Raw genomic sequence first — 21,343 nt, forward strand, 5'->3', positions numbered from 1 at the left:
ACCTTCACTGCTGCAGCCAAGGAAGGAACTGGCACCTCTCCTGCTACAGGTCCACACTGCATGCTTGGTCCAGACGGGGACTTGAGCTGGCCACTCTCCGGTTCCCACCGGATTATCAATAGCCAACTGCAGAGTAGCCACCTTGTGATATATCATATTAATAAATGCACATTCAGACTTATTCCTAATGTTGATGGGCTAATTTAGACATCATAGGCTGCTGCATGTATTCAAATAAGTTTTGCGGCTTTAGACAGATTTCTTTTTTCATTCTTTGGCCAGCAAGGACTGCTGCCCTCAATCCTACACACTGGACCTTTAATTGCAGTTTTGAGGTACTTGTATTTTAAGTACAACTATAAAACTGTGCTTAGGTGCAATACTCGAGTACGTCCACAAGTTCACCACTTGAAACATCATGTGACTTTATCACATGTGAGGGTGTTAAACGTGATTTAGATTCACATTTAGGTTTTGAACTTGTATAAAACCCTAATGATTAAATGTTTTCCTAATGAACACATCATGACATACAGTACAGTGATGAGGCTCATCACACTGGAGCTCCCACCTTGCAGCAGCAGCAGCAGCAGCAGCAGCTATAATTAGCTGTCTCTGGGCTCCTTCAGGTCCCTGAGTGTTGAACTGGAGCGGGGGAGTTTTTGGAGCTGCTCCGCTGCAGCACACACTTCCGTGTTGTCTGTCACCGTAAAGCAGGAAGCACTGTAGTAATGTGTAGGAGGTAATCTGTCCTGCTGCTGTTTACCTACAGGTATGTCCACCGGTTCGTCCCCGAAATGTCTCATTAATGTGTGTGTGAGTGTCCTGTGGAGCCGCAGCAGGGTTCGGACTTTACTGAGACGGTAGCTTGTGCGGCTAATGCCTCCGGACAGTCAGTGTTTACACGAGTGTCCGTTAGTGTGACAGCGGGCAGCTTTAGCCCAGCGGGCAGCTTTAGCCCGTTAATGAGGCTTCATGTGTCTCTGCTCTGACTGACAGCGGCTGGTTAATGTGTCGTGTGAACTCATAAACGGGCGGGTTGATGTTAACGAGTCGTCATTCCGATGCAGGTGAAGTGAGACAGCGGGAGAAGCTACATGGAGGCTAACTAACACGGGACCAATCGGTGCTCGGCATACAGAGGAACTGCGGTACATTAGCACCAGGATGCCAGCCGGTAAGCTGTGTGTGTGTGTGTGTGTGTGTGTGTGTGTGGCAGTGACAGTGGGAGTGTGTATTGACAACATGTTGGATGAACAACCCCACGCTTCAGTGTGCATGTGTTGCGTTTAATGTCTCAGTTTCGGCTAATTATGACAGAGCCAAGTGGGATGGAGTTAAAAAAAAAAAACAACAGAAGTGCAGTGATGCGTTCACTGTCACTGCGCTGATTAAGCTTCAGAATATTCTCTTGATCCATGAATTAATCATTGGTCCTTAGAAAGTGGTGGAAGATGTTCTCAGATATTTAAATAGGAATATTACAGTCTGCAAAAAATCCTGCAGGAAAAGTTTGTATGTTTTGAAGCTGTTTAATGGGTAAAGTATGTGTATATTAGCACTGTCAAGTGATTAAATAAAAAAATCAAAGTTATTACATGCTCTGTGATCAGTTAATCTAAATTAATCGCATACATAGACTATTGCTATTTAAGTTTTTGAAAAATTTCCGTTCGAATGAATCTTGTCAGATGTGTCGTAAAGCTGCTGGATATTGGACATCATTGTGTAGGTGTGTGCCATATCATCTTGTTTACAATAATACTGTTATAATCTTGAATATCATGAGAAATTCAAATTGTGATACTGTGCTAGCTCAGACCTCTGGTTCGCTGCTGCTTTGAGTTGAGGTGATATTTCAGGCTTTAAGTTCTCTGCTGGTACGTAAATTCCTTACTGCAGAAATTGCAGGGATCGGTGCCCCTATCAACAGTTCCATCTGGGCCTTTTTTTAAATGTAAATGTCGCATTCACAGGGCAGAGCAGCGACGTGTCGCCTGTCTTCATCATGTGACAAAGCCACTGTGGCCTTCAGTGATGCACCATGGAACGTGATTAACCATCATTAGTTATTTAAATGTTTTATTTCTCTGTGATTAATCAATCAAAATAATAATATTATTATTATAATATTGACAGCTGACAGCCCTAGTAAAAATCTAAGTTCATGGGTACAGGCACGAGTTAAAATGAAGTGCACGTAGGTGGGCAGTGGGTGAGAACAAAAAATGTATCTGTTATTTTTCGGAATAAAACAAATGAAAAAGATATTACTTAAAGTTTCAGCAGTAAAAGCACTCACTACGCAGATTGGGTCCTTTCACAGTGTTGAGCTCTGCTTCATATCATAAACAGACATCTGTTTAATGTAAATTATACAACAGTTAGTTCCGGCCCTGCAATCTGATTGGTCAAGAGACAGTAAAACCGTGATGATATTGGAGTACAACATCACGGTTATTTCACTGTGTATGTATCACTCCGCCTCACAGCTGATTGCAATCAACAATCAAATCAAAACTGACGGTTAGTGTCAGTTAGGTCAGCAGTTGCGTTGTAGGCTAGTTAATTCATCCACTGTCAAACAGCCAAAAATATGGATTTATTTCCTAAAATAAGTTTTGAATTGAACTATGAATGGTCATCAGAGGAAGATGAGGGAGAGGAGAAGCTGAATCCATCTGGGCGCACATCCAGGTTTGTCAGTGTTTCATCAGCGGAGCTCAATGACTTGGAGAAAAGCAACATAGTGTCAGATCAGAAGGCAGAGTCGGCTGTGCCTGTGAAGCCACAGTCCACCATGCAGTCACCAGAGACTTATTTCACCGGCTGCGCAATTAATGGAAACGTGCAGATAAATGTGTATAAAGAGTAAGTGCCTGGCGCACCATGTCTGCGTTACATAGCAACGGTGACAGCGGAGTCCTGAGGGAACTATTTTTGTTGGCGGGAGACAAATAAAATGCTTAAATTATCTATTTTGTCCTCATTTTTCAACATTTCTTAATCAGCCTTGCTTATTTAACTGTTGAACTGTTGTATAAAAGCAATATCACACTCGAGCTCGTGATATTGTACTCATATATCGTCACGGCTGTGATTCGGTCATAGGCACGAGGCCGCCTTCAGGGTTGTCTGTGATTTTGAATGTGCACTCTGACCACAAGCATTGCAATGTGCAAAATGTGAGGTACAGAGGTAGAAGGTGAGTGCTGGATCACTACTTCACTGTCACTTGAAATTCACTTGGGTGGGACAGTACAGAGTGTGGGCAGATTTGTAAACTCAGCATGACGAGCTGGCTAACAGCAGCAAGTTGTAGATTTTAAAACTTTATTGTCAACACTCTGTATCATCTGCCTACACGCACTGCAGCCAAGCAGCAGCCCTCCCTCTCTGCTTCTGTGACCGTGCAGCACACGTATGTAAAAATGACGTAGATCTTGAACCAGAGGTCGTCTGATCCCCTGCCTTACATTGGCTGGACACTGGAGAGTCTTTTGACTTCACAGGTCAAAGTTGAATCCGACTGGATTTATAGTGGAGTCAATTTGTGACCAAAGGTTATTGTGTTCCACCCTGTTTATCATTAAAGTGAGAGGGAAGCAAATCCAGGTGTAAATACATCTGTTTACAGGTCTATGCTGCGTTTACAGTGTCTCTAGACACAGGTTCAGTGTCACCTGTTGACTGTTTTTACTTGTGTCATGGTTTTATTTTTTGTCTTTAAATCCCTGATTGTTGTTTCATATTTAGTGCGACTCACCAGGAGTTAGGAGCATTTTAATTCTGCCTTTTGAAACGTTGCTCTCTCCAACACTTGCTAACTTGTGGTGCATTTTGGAGCGGTTTATATTTCAAATCATCAGGTGAACATTGAATATTTACTGCTGTGTGTGGAGCAGCTGCTGACATTCTGTATGCACTGCAGTTTGACTGACCTTTGTTTAATCCTTAACACACACAGCTGTGTGCACAGTGTAGTCTGTGAGGCTCTGACTATAACCTGTGCTCAGGCTCAACATAACCAAGGACTGATTGCACTTGCAATGACTGATTCCTCACAGTTCGTGACATTCTTGGAATGTTGTTGGATTTGACGAGGTGTGTTTCAGAGTGCGAATAAACATGGACTCTATAAAGTCAGTAGAAAAGTCAAGGAGTGTCAGATTCTGCACCTTTTTCACCTGTTCTCTGCATCAGTTGGATTTCAGCTTAGCAGACGTTAAAATCTTGTTCTGAGTTCTGGATTTAAATTTTCCATCTCTCAGCCTGGATCTTGTTCTCATAATTATGTTCATTCTGTCTCTGGGTCATTTCCTCCTCCTCCATCACCACCTCCATTATGGAGATTCAGAAGTGTAACTGCAGGCAAACAATTCAGAAGTGTAACTGCAGGCAAACAGAGAGCGCCTCCTAACCCTTTCCAAATACACAGAGAACGAGAATGATTTGTTGAGGTTGTGTCTTTGTAAACAGAAGTTAGCTCTCTGGATTAGCTTTTGATGCTAACTGCATAGGGAACTTCTTCCAGGGCAGCTTTAGGGCTGCTCAGTTACGGCACAAATCAAAATCAATAATTATTTTTGTCAATTTTGACATCACCATTAACACAATTACTCACTGACGACAGCCGTGGCTGAAGGCGTTATGTTTTTGGGTTGTTTTTTCTTCTGTCAGTCTGTCCATCCTATTCTTGTGAAAATGACATATCAAGAACACATTGGGGGAATTTTAGACTTCCACTTGGTCTCAGCACTGAACTGATTAGATTTTCATGGTCATATGTCAAAGGTCAAGGCCACTGTGAGCTTGTCGGTCTCATTCTTATGAATGCGATATCTTGAGAACACCTTCAGGGAATTTCTTTAAATTTGGCACAAATGTCTACATGGACTCAAGGAGGATCTGATTAGAATTTTGTGGTCAAATGTCAAAGGTCAAGGTCATAACTGAAGAATTCAAAGCATAAATTAACTTTTGCAGTGAGAGACTAACTTGAGAAATGGAACAAATTCTATCCCAACAGCAGAACACACAAAATGACACGCTACTTTCCACCTTGTTTTCATTCCTTTTTCTCAATTTTTTTTTTTTTTAATTTTAACTATTATTATTAGTTTTGTTATTATTAATAGCGAAGACGTGGGTGATGACAAATACATTCTAGTCTTGAACGTCAGATATAATTAAACTGAAAAACAAACAAAAATAAAATAAAATGAATGAGATAGAATAGATAATAAGATAATATAATATTTAGATATCAACACAGTGCAAGAGGAGAAGGAGAGATCCTGCGCTGCTGACAAACAAATACAAAATAATACATTTTAATATGTTTCTTACTTTTTCCCTGATGGTCTGAGTAAATTGCTCAACTTGTTGTTGGTCAGTTTTCAGAAATCAAGTTACTAAAAGGGTCTGAAAAGTTTGTAAATCGAGGGGGAAAGGTGGTGGATTGGCACCACTGACTGGACCACTGTAAAGGACAGGGGTGCGCTGGATTTATAACACAAGACAAAAGAAGAACATGATTGCAAAACAGAATTTGGAATTGTTTTATCACGATTATCTGGTTTTGGTAATTATTCAATGCAAAATTAATTAGTAATTAAATTTACATTTATATTTTCATGTACATGTTAAGTTGATTTGTGTTGGAGCAGCTGTGACATTCTGCAAGTCTTGCAAGCGTGACTGTTGACCTTATTATTTAATCCGTAACATACACGCAGCCAACAAGCTGCCTCACATGATGGCAAACATTTAGTTTCTCTTCTTGAATACAGCAGCCTGTTGTGTTGCTGTCTCTGATGTTCTGTCAGCAGTTTCTTTTTCCCAGATTATCTGAAGGCTGCAGTGGATGAAACATCTCATGATTTGATGACAGTTGACTTAGTCAAGTTGCACCATAAGTAGGGATGGTGTGACTGAACATGGTCAGGAGTTTATAGCTGAAATGTTTAATTAATTAGTCGATCAGCAGTTTTGAAGATGCCAACATTTCCTAGTTTGAGCCTCTCAGAGATGAGGTTTTGTTGCTTTTTGTCTTTTAGTATAATGAACTGAATATTTTTGGGGTTTGGATTGTTCAGACAAAACAAGACATTTTATGATTTCACGTTGTGCTTTTGGGAATTTTTAGACAAACATTGAATCAATTAAAGGTCCAGTGTGCAGGATTCAGGGGGATGTATTGGCAGAAATGAAACATCCTCAGCTGCCTCCATCGTCCCTCTTTTCCTCATCATTCCTCTGTCCTCGCTTTAACCTCTTTAATCTTGAACACACGCCTAGTGGAGCAGAGCATAAATAAAGATATGAGGCTTTAAAAGTGTGTGTGTGTGTGTGTGTGTGTGTGTGTGTGTGTGTGTGTGTGCGTGCGTGCGTGCGTGCTGTTATGTCTGACAGTGTTTCTATTTTGGGAAAGCTGGACTTTGGGCGCCCTCGCCTTTCTTCTCCTCCAGCAGCTGCTCTGGCAGGTAACCAGCTGCTGTTTACTGGAGCACGCTTCTCCCCTAAAAACCCAGTTGGCTGCTGAGACAGACAAAGTAGGATGAGAAATCAGAGCCCGTGGCCCAAGATGGCCCCCTCCAGAGGGGCTCGTTATGTTTAGGAGCAGTCTCTGGCGGTGCAGGAGGTAGGGGTGGTATTTCAGACTACTGATGTGTCTGGAAGTTGGTGTTTCGCTGCGGGCAGCGTCTGCAGCTTCAAGGACTCTGCCGCCCCACGGGCCTCGTCTCTGGTCTGTAATTACTCCCAGTGGTAAACTGCTGATTACGTTGGCAGTAATGTGACACCTTCAACATCGATCCCTGATGGACCAATGCGACAGACTGGGGCAGTGTGTGTGAATATGTTAGTGACGTCGACAGATACACTGCAGACAGTATGAACTGACTGATCTTTGTGCTGATGCTGGTCTAAGTCAGAGTTTCTGATCAGGTTGGAAAAGTCTGGAAAAACATGAAATTATTTTTGATATGATCCATTTTTGTCCAGCAGAGGAACGTTACTAAATATAAGATAACTGTGTCTCAGGAAGAGAAGGAGATGGTTATTCAGTCAGTCAGTTTTTATTCTGCCTAAGCCAGATGTTCCTGAATCAGTTACAAGCAGGGCTGAGTGATATACAGTAGTGAATTACAAGGTAACTTAAGTATTTTTCAGTATGGACCCCATCTTCTTATGTTTTTGTGTCCAGTGAAGAATGAGAACAACTATTTTTTATGCCTCTGTGTTGGTGATAGCCGTGGCTGGAGGCATTATGTCTTCAGGTTGTCCATGTGTACGCCCATCCATCCCATCCCTGTGCACACGATACCTCAGGAATACCTTTATCAAAGTTTGCAGAAATGTTCACTTGAACTCAGCAATGAACTGATAAGATTTTGATGGTCGTAGGTCAAAAGTCAAGGTCACTGTGACCTTTGGCACAATGTACTTGGACTTAAAAAATTGAATTGAATTTCCTCTCAGGGGGATTAATAAAGTATAATAAAATTGATTTAAAATTAACAATGAACTGATTGGATTTTTGTGGTCAGAGGTCAAGGTCACTGTGACCATGTCTGTATTATTTTTGTGGGTGCAATAGCTCAAGAACACTGAGGGAATTTTTTCAGCTTTAGCACAAATATTTACTTGGACTCAACACTGAACTGATTGGATTTTTTTTGCTCAAAGGTCAAGGTCAGTGTGACCTTGCATTTGTCTCATTCTCATGAACACGATATTAAGAGATACCTCAAGGGAATTCTTTAAATGTGACACAAACATCCACTTGGACTGAAGAATAAACTGATTGGATTGTTGTGGTCAAAGGTCAGTGTGACCTTGCAAAAATGAAATGAAAATGAAAAGAATTTTTTTTCGTGTAAAAGAAGGTAATTTTAATGTTTTCTTTCTCATAAATTTGTGTGATTTGAATTTCTGTTTAATTAAAGGTAGTGTCATGAAGGACTGAATGACTTAAAAACTTTAATTGTTAAGATTTATTTGTTTCCTGTCACAGAAGGGGAATAAATAACAACAAAAGTAAACTTCACATTAACAAGACAAAACCATGGGTATTCCTGTCAGCCAAATTCTTATTTTAGACATCAGTTTCGGTATTTGGAATATGCTCAGAATTTTCAGTGCATTCCTAAAAATTAAATACACTGCGAAAAAGGATTTTATCCATGAAAAACTAAGAGGGAAGAAGAATAAGATAAATGAAATGCAAAGATGTTACCTATTTGTTTGTCAGTATTAGGTATGAGATTTTTTATTTATTTATTTTTATTTCATTCATTGAAAAAACAAAAAGAAAAAAAAAACAATACAATACAAACACAACATTCTCAAATCTGAATGAAAGGGAGCAGAAAGAAGAATAATCATGGTACGATAACTGTCTCAGAGAATATCACGGTTTCACAGTATTACAGAATTTATTTTATTATCAGCATGACCCACAAACAAAAAAAACTGAAGGGTTATTGTTGGTTTAACAAACATTTTATTACTATAACTGAAACTTGAAACCACTTTTTAAAATGGAAGTTTGTGAAAATTAAAGTTTCCCATCAGAAAATAAGTAAGATGAGTTGCATATTTTCCCAATATTGTAGATAAACAAATGGACACAGTATGATAACTGTCAACTTTTATATCACCATATACCTTGAAACTGCAACCCTGGTCAGTATTGATGGATAAACACTTTGACTTATATCGCATGATCTTCCTAACGTGATGGATTTCGCCCAGTTGTCATAAAATTAGCAATGTCCAATTTTTTTTTTTGCATGAGCCATTTAAGGACTTGTTGTTCTGTTTCCTTAACAGGTGAGACTGAAAGTCATTCCTGATCTCAGAAACAACCTCCATGTTGTGTCCACCGTCAGTGACGCACTAATATCACGAAAGCAAGTGAAATGGAATTGAACAATTACGTTATTTGTAATACTGAATTCAAAAGCTTTCAGTTATTGTTGCAAATTTTATTTTTCTGTTTGTGTGTTGGACAAATGAAATAAACACGCAGCGTCCGCTCGGAGTGATGAATTATCAGTAACTGAAGTGTGTTTGAGTCACACAGAGACAAAAAGTAGACCTGTGTTGATCTGGCTGAGTGCTGCGTTTGGCTGCTGCTATTAATAATCGACACTGATTTCCTCTGCGTGTGTGTGTGTGTGCTGCTCTCACTCCTGGGTCTGCTGGGGTCTAGAGGCTCTCATTATCCTCAAAGTGTTAACCACCTCAATTAAGTCATTATGTAGGACAAACCCGCCGTGGCTGCCGTCACTCACGCTTTCAGCTGCTGCTGCTGCTGCTGTTTCTGACTGAAAGAGCAGTCAGATAAGCACATGGTTAGATATGCAGAGATAAATGGATAGATGGAAGGATGCCTGCTGAGAAATACTTTTTACTCCAGACCTTCATGTTTTTCTCACATTGCAAAGTCGTCTGTTTCCAGAGAAAAGCTGTGCACTTTACACGGAAGGCGGACGGAGTCGTCTTCATTTCGTTCCTGAAACTATTTCTCTGTTTCCCTGTGGGAAACGCACTCTGCAGATTTGCATCACAGGCATTTAAAGTGACACTTAATGGAACTGCTTTTATATTTCTGACAAAATGGCACTGTTGGATCTGCAGCTGTAACCCCGTACGATCAGCTCTTCACTGCGATCGCGCCCCTCTGCTTCAAAACATCCGAGAAAAGCAGCATTAACCGAGCATTCTCATTATCCAGGCATCTCAGAAACCAGTCACCCAAAGAGTTTGTTTTCCACAGAAGAAATGAGGAAAGCAGCCCTGAAGTAGTAATGAGAAAATAGTGATTAAAAGGTAGTCTTTTTAAATGACTTTAGTCAGCTATCAGGAGTGAAACAATTACACCTCTGAGGACAGAACGTGGGGCGTCGCCTCTTTAAGATGAACACATCAGCATCAGCATAGGCCTCAAAGAGGATGGACAAGGGGTGAAGCTGAATGTGCACAAAGATGGCCTACAGCAGGGGTGTCAAATGTACGGATGGTCCGCCAGAGGATTTCATCCGCCCCTTCAGATGGTTGTAGTTTAAGAGCTAATCACCCTTATGGTATTGTTGTTTTCCCATTTCACCAGCTTCCAATATGCCGTTGCATTTCTCTTTAAGATGTTAATTTGATACTTGATGTAATCTGAAATTTCTACACATACCCATGATGCACATCGCCTCACTTACTTTAAAAAATACAGCTGGTGTAATTAAATGTAACAGCCACCTCACTGATGGTTGAAACTATAAACCTGCACAAAAGTGAGAGACACCATTTTCTACACAGAGGCATTATAACCACTGTGACTGTGTATTAATAACAGAGTCACATTTATATTGTGGAGCATGTAGGCCTAACAGAAAACTTTAAACTACTAAATAAGCACTAGAGAGGCATGATGGGAAATGAGGGCGGTCCCATTGTTGCTAGACTCTCAGCACCGGCACCGAGGTGCGCATCACAGCTGACACAGTGGAGCAGAGTCGAGGGCTGAGCTCACACACACGGCTGTAATGTCTCTTTTTCTCTGTGACACATTTGAAAGACAGAACTGTTCCCTCTGTCCACCGGCTGGTAAAAAACTAAAAATGTCTTTTTGAATCACATACATATGTGTTGGAGCTCAGAAGTGCTTCACAGTTCCAGTTTGTTGTGAATGTGTCTAAATGGATCTGGACCACCTGCAGCGAGGCTGCTGTGTGCTCACATCATCAAAGTTGTGTCCAATGAGAACCCAGCATGCACCTGTGCCCCAGGTGGGATTGGAGTATGTGGGATGCAGAAGGAATCAAACCCAGCAGGCCCGTGTATTTTTGATGCTCCGCTGGCTAATTGCATGTGTGCGGGCGGCTCCTGTGCTCTTTGGATGGTTCCTCCCTCAGTTGTTGGCTGTGATTTGTATGCATAGTGGAAGACGGTTTGTTCTGCAAAGGAGGATTTGGCCTAAATATAACTTCAAAGGCGACGTGCCTCCCTCTGTTTCCTCCGCCAGTCGCATCTTTGCAGAGAGGGAAGCTTTTATCTTTGTGTGCTTGTTGTGTGACGCTCGGCTTACTGCTCTGCTGCACTTTTTGAAGGATTTTACGGTTTTCTTCTGGCCTGTTTTGTAGTCGGATGTTTGCTTGTGTCTCTATCAACATCAGACAGGTGTCGGTACAGAGACGGTGAGCAGCAGCAGCAGCAGTGTAGCAGAGCAGCACCAGCATGTGAAATGGCTGAGCTGGAAATAACAGGTTTACTGTTTTTCACTCAGATACTAGAAATGACTGTGTTCTAGAATTAAAACACAACTTCATGAGCAGATTAACAACAAAGTATTTGTATGCAAATTATGATGTTGTGAATCAGAGGAACTGAATGTAAGTGAGGAACTTTGATGTTGAAACAAACCAGCTTTTTGGCTCACTGATACACTAAATGAAAAGACTTCACAGGAATAGTTTCTTAGATAATGTCACTTGTGTTTTCAGTGCTTATTGTAGTTCAGCCTGCATTTAAATAGACAAAAACATTAGCAGTACTAGTGTTAAACGATGTAGCATAATGCACATACTTCTTATAATTCTCTATTCTTTACATTGGAGCAGCTGAATCACAGTGAGAGCATCTAATGTTGAAAATATCAATGTTTTAAACTCTAGATGATCCCGTTAAGTACTGAGGCAAAACGAATATATGGCCAAAAGTATGCAGACACTCATCTGTTGTTATAATAGCCACAAGATAATAGGAAAGTGTGTCCCACATCTGAAAATACAGAGGGTGTAAATCACCAGTTTCATTATTACATACAATATTATATCTGTTCTTTTGACAACGATACGATATCTGCTGATACTGCAAAGTCTACCACTATACAATTTTGCTTTGATGCGATTCAGGGGCCTGTCTTTCCTGCTTTTTGCCATAAAAGATATAAACGATCTATAAATAATAAGTACAGTAAAGTTTACTTTTAACTGACTCCAATAACACAAATGAAACAGCACATGGGATGAGTTAAACTTCAGGACTTTTTTTTTAACCAGAAATCTTTTCATTTTAACCCAAACTATGATCTTTTTCCTAAAACTTCAGGGCAATCAGGCTTAAAGCCCAGAAGGCAAACTTCTCCAAACAGCCATGAAATATGCAGTATGTTTATACATCATCAGACAAAATCGCTTTATTCTGTCAACTAAAACCAGACTTTTAAATACATGTAAACATGTTAGTGCGACTGAAATCGTACTAAATCAAAAGTTGGTCTAACACACCCAGATAATGTGATTGAGAGTTGAATTCCTCCTGCATGTATACAGTCAATCAGACCCAAACTGGCCGAGGCGCCTGGTGCATGCTCCACAGTTTCCGCCCCGGGCTTTGAGCCGTAAGTCAAATAGCATGAAATGGGTAACAGAAGAAGAAGAAGCTGATATCAACATGGCAAAGTCTACATCAGCTTGCATCTCGTCTGTACAAAAAGTAAAGCATACAGCACGTACGAAATGTACAGAGCTGTAAAGTTGTCCACCATGGTACCAGTTAGCTGCTAGCTAATGTAGCTAACTTGTTTGTTGATTGTTTGGTCTGTGACGTAATAGGTCAACAGGAAAAAGGTCCAATACTAACAAGCTGAAAGGGGGCATATCTCCACCTATCGTAGCGGAGTCGGACATATTTAGGTCAATAGATGGATTCCCCTTCCGTCCTTGTATACTGGGACAAGGACAGTAGTCCAACTAAATGGCCTAGTTGAGCTGTAACTGTAGCTCCACTTCACTGATGCATTAACAAGATCATTTAACAAAAGTACCAAATTCAGCTCAGTAATAACTGTCAATGTTAATAGTTTTTCAAGGTTCAAGGTTTTTTTGCTAGTCACACATTATAATCATTAAGCATGTATACATTGCATAAATTAGCCTAGCAGCTAGCGGACTTTTTTCCCCTACTCATAGCTTAACAGATTGACGTGCGGCGTCATCAACAGCTCCTCCCATTGCGGAAGGCCGCCTTGGTCTGTTTAATCTGAAAGGGTTCCGCCAATATGTCTACCCTACAAGGCGAAAAATTGGGCACCTTGGATCAACTCGCCATCCCGCCTCTGTGTGTATAAACGCTCGCAGCTTGCCGGCAAAACGGCCCAAGATTTGCGGAAAATCTGGCAGTGTAAAAGGGGCTACAGTTTCTCCTGACAGAACAGCTCAGTTGAATTTTTTCAGTTACACATTGTTGAAACGACAGCTGATGTTGCTGTAGTGAGAAGTTAGTGCCCAGCCAGGTACATCTTCTTTTATCTCATAATGGCTCAAAAATATCTCATAAATGTTTTTGTTGAAAAACTAAGCATCATGATCTCAAATCTTTGGGACAAATACTGTGATTCACATTCAAGCAAAAATCGTTTAGCTCTACTTGGGTATCGGCCTAGTTGTTAACAATATTGTATCCTCAAGATGACTTTGTAATCGACTGTAATCACCAGACATGAAGACGCTGAAATTTGACATGTTGGATTCAGCATGAGTATTATTCACGTTCAGACACCATGTAGTTAAGACAGAACCCACAGCAGATGGTTTTTGCTCAGTGACAAACAAGACTAAGCATTAAGTTATGCTTGAATTTCTTTGTACAACATGTACATCGTCTGTCATAGAGGGGGGACACATGATATTGCTTAAATTTGATTGTATTAAATGAGGCACATCTTTCCATGTGTGACAGCAGTGTTCATGTATTGCACTATAGTAAGCGTAATACTCCCTGTCTTCAACTTTTTCTCATTTTAAGAAAATCGTACCTGCTGTTATTGTGTACGCATTGAAGCCATTTTGAATTAGTAAATTCATGGAAGTAGCTAAGCAGTGAGCAAGTAGATTTCTGACGTATTTGCGTGACTGGGCGAGAAGAAAGAAAAAACATTACCATTAAACCCTGAGGTTGTCTGGTTAGAATAACAGATGTAGATAGCATGTAAAGAACTCCAAGGCTCCAAGTTGAAATTGAAAGATCAGTTTTCTTTAAACAAAGTTCATTCTTACTCCTGAGCTACCAAAACAAAAGAAAGCATATGGAACAGGAGGTAGGTGACATTTACTCGGCGATATTCAATATTTACCAGCCTGATCTGTCAGTTTAACCCGCTAACCTTCACTGGAAGGGAACGACATGCTCTGAAAAATAATTGAACAGGAACAGTACTGTGTTCACAGCCTGTGTTTAAACCACCATGTACTTTGCAAATCTTTGCTGTTAACATTAACGTTACAGTGCTGCCTGTTTGCAGTGCAGACTCAGACAGCATCTTTAAATTTCTTTTCCTGCTTCTGAATTATCAGCAGAGCGTCATACATGTAAAGATCAGTTTCCGTCTTTGGGCTGAATACCAGGTCGTCTTGTTCCTCTTGTTCAGCTCTCAGAGTATCATGCATTTGTTTTCAGAGCACATGCGACTAACGCAGTAGCAGTCCAGACGCTCGCTGTGCGATCCCTCCGGCTCTGCAGTCTGGCCTTTTTTGGATGTGAGATGCTGTTTGTGAAGTCTGTGGAAAGAATGTCTGAGCACGCTGACCTCAGGGGTTCCCACTTACAGGAGGAAGTGTTTTTTCATTCATAGTATAATTATAGCAGAGTGAGTAAACGAAATAAAAAATGATGTGACACAAATGATTAATGTCTGAAGGCACAGGATGTGTTGGGGCTATGGTAGAGCTGCAACGATTAGGCGACTCATCCATCCATCCATCCATACATCCATCCATCCATCCATCCATCCATCCATCAGTTTTTCTTGTTTGTATACTTTATTTTTATTATTTAAAAAAAGCAGACAAAACCAAGGACAACCGGCAGGGACATCACAGGTGAAGGTGAAATGCTTAACATCTTGTAAAACAGAAAATGAAAAGGTTACATGTAGTATCGTGGACGATGGTTCCTTTATGCCCACAATCATGGAAAGTCAGGGTTTATTTATTGAGGGAGAAATCTTTCACTCTTAAGCTTTAGTCCATTCTGTGAGTCTTAATATCGAGTAGCCTGGAAATCCAGACTCAAATCCAGAAAGATTTTGAGTCTGGCCCTCACCGATACACCCTTCCTACCCAAGCAGCAGCACTAACTGAGGCATATTAAATGCCGCTGCACGCAGTTGGATAGCACGAGAGCCAATCAGAGCAAAAAACAAGGTGAAGTATTCATTGCACTAAGCCCCATTTGTTTGCCGAACAGTGGGGCTAACTGATATATTATGCTTTTGCCATATCCCGTCAGCAAAACGGCAAAAATGTCCTTCCTGGAAGCGAAGGCTTCTAGGGCAGTCTTCTGTTCCTCTCTCAAGGAAAAAGGTAAGTGTAGTTGGCTTAGCGTTTCTTCCAAAGCTAAATTGAATGGACGCGGTCCTTTGGCAGCTGCCATCTTGGCGGTTTACTTTCAGACTCCTACGGTGCAGCGTTGTCCTCATCATGTTACGCCCGCCCAGAGCCCGCCTCTGTCAGATAGACTGATCTGATTGGTCCGATGGCGATTCACCGGGCTCTGCTCATCGGGGCCAGATCCCCGTGCAGAGCAAATTACAATTTGCTAGGGGTGGGGCATCTGGATTTCCAGGTTAAATACTGAAGAGAATGAAACAAAATTCATCAAACACAATAAACGTATAAATGAAAGATCACTACAAAGTCAAATAAGATTTCTATGACTGATCAATTAGTTGAAACTAACCAATTAATCGAGAATATAAGCAGCAGAATAATCAATAACAAAATTAATAGTATGATCGTTACAGCAGCTTGTTTGATCCGCCAAAATGTGTCAGTTTCTCAGGAGCTCTGTCCGGTCATCTCGATGTTTTTATGCCTTTGTGCCATTGACTGCCACCGCAGGAGGCATTATGTTTTCAGGTGGTCGGTCTGTCCATTTCCATTTTTGTGAACATGATACCTGAAGGACTTTGACTTGAGTGAATTTCTTCAAATTTGGCACAAACGTCTGGTTGGACCCAACAATGAACTGATTGTATTTTAATGGTCACAGGTCAAAAGTCAAGGTCACCATTACCTCATCCGTCTTATTCTCATGAACGCATTATTTTAAGGACACCTTGAGGGAATTTCTTCAGTTTTGGCTAAAACACAATTTTAGTGGTCACAGGTTAAGGTTGCTGTGACCTTGCGTTTGTCACATTCTTGTGAGTGTGATATCTTGAGAGGGCCTTGAGGGAGTTCAGTCGAATTTGGCACAAACATCTGGTTGGACTCAGCGAAAAATAGATTTGAATTTAGTGGTCAAAGGTCAAGGTCATGGTTACCTCATCTGTCTCATTCTCGTGAACGCAAAATTTCAAGAACACCTTGAGGGAATGTCTTCAAATTTTGCACGAATGTCTGATTGGACTTAACAGTGAACTCATTCGATTTTAATGGTCACAGGTCAAGGTCACTGTGACCTTGCGTTTGCCACATTCCCATTAGCGTGATATCTTGAGAAGGCTTTGGGGGAGTTCAGTCGAATTTCGCACAAGCATCAGGTTGGACTCAACAAGGGACTGATAAAATTTTAGTGCTCACAGGTCAAAGGTCAAGGTCATGGTTAACTCATCTGTCTCATTCTCGTGAATGCGCTATTTCAGGAATGCCTCAAGGGAATGTAAGCAAATATGGCACAAACATCCACTTTGACTCAACAATGAACTGAGCAGAGCTGTGGTGATTGTATAGATCTTCTGTGCTGCTTGTTTTGTAAATAATCCATGTTTTAAAACATGTAGCTTCTTTGAGCCTAATTGAGGTGTTGTCATGTGTCATGGCTACATGTGAGTGTGGACAGACATGGATGTAAATTGTAAATACAACTTGAGCAGTTTGTGGGAACATTCAAACGCATGGTTGTAATTCTAATTGACATTTGTGAGTTTGAGGGCAAGCAAATCTAAATTCATTCACTCTAGGACCAAAACTGCATGTTGCTGTGGTCATGTGGCAGATTTTAATGTTTTATAAAGCTATAACTTTATTCCTCGCCCATTCAGTCTTTTTTAACAACAGTAGCAGGTGAAGTCAGGCTGGAAACAAAACTGTTTTTCTTTTGTTCTGGAAAAGTTTGTAACATTTTCCATCAAATTGAATTGATCAGCCTGTACAGTATGTCTGTACAGGAGTAAAATAAAAGCACAAGTTGTTTTGTCAGTGATTGATTTGAGGAAGAAAAGTGACGTCTTGTAGATTAGATTCGATTTACTTTTTGACAGATTGTTGTGAGCTGCTTCAGCAGAATGAAGGGTGTTGCAGTCACTCTCACGCAGTGCTCTCCAGCCTTTCTCACTGACCCCTTAAAACGACACAGCGTGTGGAGATGAGTCATGAGCTGTTCAGCCAGAATGAGTTTTTCCTCTCAGATTGTCTCATGGGAAGTGATTTTAAATGAGAATGTAGAGACAACAACGGGAAACAGGTGGCCTCAACAGGAAATACAAACTAATCATTGGGCAGATCATCAATCTTGTATTAATGTCATCCAGCTGAAATAATGTACTTTGATTTAAAGCATTTCAGCAGAAGCTCTGTCCTGATAGGAGAAGAGAATTTTAGGGGATGTAGGAATATGAAGCACCACCCTGATTATTGTTTGTCCAGCTCAGACTCTAAAATTAGTGTCACAGCGATCCGACTATGTGTGTGGCGTGATAGTATCTGCTGCTGCCATCTGTGACTACACACACACACACACACACACACACACACACACACACACACACGAGGACCCATTTGGACACTAATTCCTGTAGCCTCTCACTGTAACCATAATCCTTAACCTGTAACCTTTGCCTAAAATGTAATTCTAACCATTATGTTGTGTTCACACCGGGAGCGAATAAAGCAATTTGCGCAAGTGAATCACATGTAAAGTCAATGTAATGACTCGATTAGACGTGAGTTCTCGCTGGGCGGTGTTATGGACATGATGGACGTGACGTGAATGACATGAAATACGTGAATAAAGAGCCGCAAATTAAGCAAATAGCACGATTTTGCGGCGTACGCTTATTCATGTTAGTTGAAAAATCTGGCCTGGGCAATTGAAAAATTAATCACAACAGACATTCATAACCGCTAACTGATGTAATCTTGCCCATATATAATTATATAGATCATTTCTTTTTTTTTGTTATTTTTATCCCCACTGTTTGTGTTTTATCATAATGTCCCCTTAAAAACGTACTACTGCATGTGTAGTCAGGTGACTCTGCCCCGCCCAGTCCTTGTCCTGGAAGCAACATGGAGGAGAACTCGTACACCGAGCCAACTGAGCAACTTGAGCAGCTTGAGAAAGAGATGCCATGTCGGACACATTTTGGCTTTCAGGAAGATGACGCTGAACACAAAGAAATCAAATATAAACACTGAGGAAAAAATGTTTCGGCGACCAAAGGTAGTACCAGCAATCTGTTTCAGCACCTGGAGCAACATCACGTTACAGAGTATGAACAGTGTTAGTGCTGTTAGTCTGATAGGAGCTTTTACATGTGACTTAAGTTGCATTCAGCCACATTAGACCTGTCTATAGGAGTCAGCTGTGACTCTCGTTTGTCACTGTGAATTCAGTCTGCATTGTTCACCTGCGTAAATGTGACCACATGAAATTTTAACTTGCACACATTAAACCCCGTCCAGAGCTCTTAAACAATTTTTTAATGTTGTCACTGTTCAGTCACTTTTTGAAATGTCTATTTCTAAAAACGTTCCTACTTTTAAAATCTTTATTTTCCAGAAATGTCCTCCCTTAACAATGTTATGTTCACATTTAATAAATTCCCACAGTGTCCTTAAAAACTAAACATATCTGAGTCCAAAAATGACCTTTAAAATGTCCTCGCTTTTTAAAATCATCCTCAATTTCTAAAATATTTTGCCCCGTGCACCAAAATTTCTATTTCACGAAGAGAGATTAATACTCTTGAATTTTCCTTATCATGATGGAGTTCATAACCCCCAAAGCATCATGGAATAAGGTTCCCACAATGTCTTTTCCTTTTAAAAATGTCCTGGTTGTCCAAATGTCGTCACTTTTCCACAAACTTTCCTCACTTTTCAAAATGTCCTCCCGCCCAAGGACTAAAACTAAAATTGGTCCTCACGTAGCCAGCAGCTCGAGCACATACAGACTGAAAAAATGCACACATCTAAAAAAAACAGTTACACAACCACAGAGGCCCACACACACACACACACACAGATGCAAATAGACACTGCACACACATTTCAAAATGCTAAATTCCTTCAACAGCAGTCCCGCTCAGTAAATCTGCATAATTGCACTCCAATCACGATGATTAAAACACCTTCAACCCAACACACACACATGCACACACACACACAGACACACACATAAGCCCACAGAATCCCAGGATACACAGTCATTCATGCCATCTCTCCCGTGTGCATGTGTGTGTATCCGTATTTGTGTGTGCAGGGTGTTTAACGTGTTCTCCCTCGTGTCTCAGGGGAATCGGTACTGAGGTGGTTTTGAGTGTTTTAGCTTGTGCTTTAGTTTGGACTCGACTGTGCAGCGCTGCAGCTTCACCTGCAGCCCTCAGCAGATCTGCTGCTGCTGCTGCTGCTGCTGTCGGCGAGGGGAAACACAAACACTGCAAGGTCAGAGATGAGAGTCAGTGTGTGACGGGGGGGAGAGAGAGGGAGATACAGAGACAGAGAGGGTGGAAACACACAGAGAGGAAGACGGAGACGTCGAGGTCCACCTGGCAGGCCGTCCTCCACTTCCACTCCAACGAGATGGATTCAGAAAACAACGAGTCGGGTAGGGGACTGCTTTTTAATTTGTGACTCGCCTGTGTTTGTGTGTGTGTGTGTGTGTGTGTGCACAGCCTGGCGGTACCCCACTGTGTGTGTGTGTGTGTGTGTGTGTGACAGTGACGGGGTAAGGGATGCGAACAGAGTGAAGGTCTGTGTCGCTGTGAACAAGCCTGCATGGTGGCGGCCATTGATCTGCTCTCTGTCTGAACCATTGAGCCCACTCGTCCCGATCATCCAATCAGCTCGCCTGGTTACACTTGATTGACACACCTTGAGACCAATCGGTGCGATGGGAAGGATTTCATGTTGTCATAACAAGTGAGGGAGGGCCACGGTGTGATGGTGATGATCTGGAGCTGTTGTTATTGTTTTTATGAATTGCATCTCATGCTGTGTCACTTGAGCTGCAGTGTCTGCATGTGACTCACCCACACAGCACTGTAGCTCCTGAAAGTTATAAATGAGCCCAAATTCATGTTGTTTATACTCAGGATATCTTAAATTCAGCAAAACGTAGCTTTTAATTTATCTATTTGTGTCTATAACATGAACTGTTATTGAAAGTGTTTTTATTACATTTTATGACTTATCATTTGAGGTCCTCAGAGGTCATCTTGCTTCCTCTCCTCTGCAGTAGGGCTCAGGTTGGTGTGTCAATATGTCTAATATGTCTAAACATAGGCCGGCTGTGGGCTGTGGCTAAGGAGGTCGAGGGGTCATGCTTTTATCACATGGTTGGAGGTTTGATCTCTGGCTCCTTCTGTTTTCATGTCGAAATGTCCTTGAGGGAAAAACTGAACCCAGAGTTGCTCCTGATGGGCAGGTCAGCACCTTGCATGGCTTGTATGTATGAATGTGTGTGTGTGAATGGGTGAATGAAAGGGAAATTGTAAATCCCTTTGTCCAGTAATGCATTAACGTGCTATATAAATGAAGTCTATTTTAACCTCAGTGAATCCAAATGGACTCTTTCAGCTCTGATCTTATGGTGCAACAGAATCGCAGGCTGTGCAGATCAGGGTTTTGGATTGGGAAAATTGATTCATACACATTGAGTTCACATTTTAAATGGTGGCTCAATCGTCTGTTAGAGATTGGACCAGTGAAAACCTTTACCTCCCAGACAATCACACAGTACAGCAGAGGAAGTGCTCGTAAATTTTGGTTCTTTGTTATAAAAATGTATTTAATACATTGTTGATTACTTTCATCCAGATGTAAAGAAAAAGAAATGCTGTGGGTTTAAACCATAGGCTGTATAAACCCCGCCCCCTCCATGTTTAGTTTGTTCTTATCACGCTGTTTGCTCAAGTATGCGATTTTTTTTTTCGTTCTTGGGTATGTTTGGTTTTAGTTATTTGATGCTATATAAAGGGGATTTGACGTCGTGATTCACAGCTGTGTGTGCCAATTGGCTCGCAATCAATGGCACTCTTTGCAATATCGGCAGGAAGGGTGTATGAGCGGGAACTGAAGATCGCTACTGTACACACTCTGGCTCCAAATCCAAATCCAAA

At 41.2% G+C, this 21,343-nt stretch overlaps 1 protein-coding gene across 5 annotated transcripts in view; it reads left to right on the plus strand.

Moving 5' to 3' along the window:
• The first annotated feature begins 624 nt into the window (after positions 1-624).
• The window catches only part of efr3a (EFR3 homolog A (S. cerevisiae)), a 217,255-nt gene continuing 196,536 nt past the window's right edge, over positions 625-21,343 (plus strand). For 2 of the 5 annotated variants that reach the window (XM_078173425.1, XM_078173427.1), the window contains exons 1-2: positions 625-772; positions 1,071-1,177. In XM_078173425.1, the coding sequence (XP_078029551.1) occupies positions 1,168-1,177 (10 nt within the window). In that variant the 5' untranslated portion in view covers positions 625-772; positions 1,071-1,167. Of the gene's footprint in view, positions 773-805; positions 1,178-19,529; positions 19,831-21,343 lie in introns of those variants that run through there. The other 3 variants (XM_078173426.1, XM_078173424.1, XM_078173423.1) reach the window with 3 other exon arrangements.

This window comes from Epinephelus lanceolatus, chromosome 12 (assembly GCF_041903045.1).
Source record: "Epinephelus lanceolatus isolate andai-2023 chromosome 12, ASM4190304v1, whole genome shotgun sequence".
Classification (NCBI taxonomy): domain Eukaryota; kingdom Metazoa; phylum Chordata; class Actinopteri; order Perciformes; family Serranidae; genus Epinephelus; species Epinephelus lanceolatus.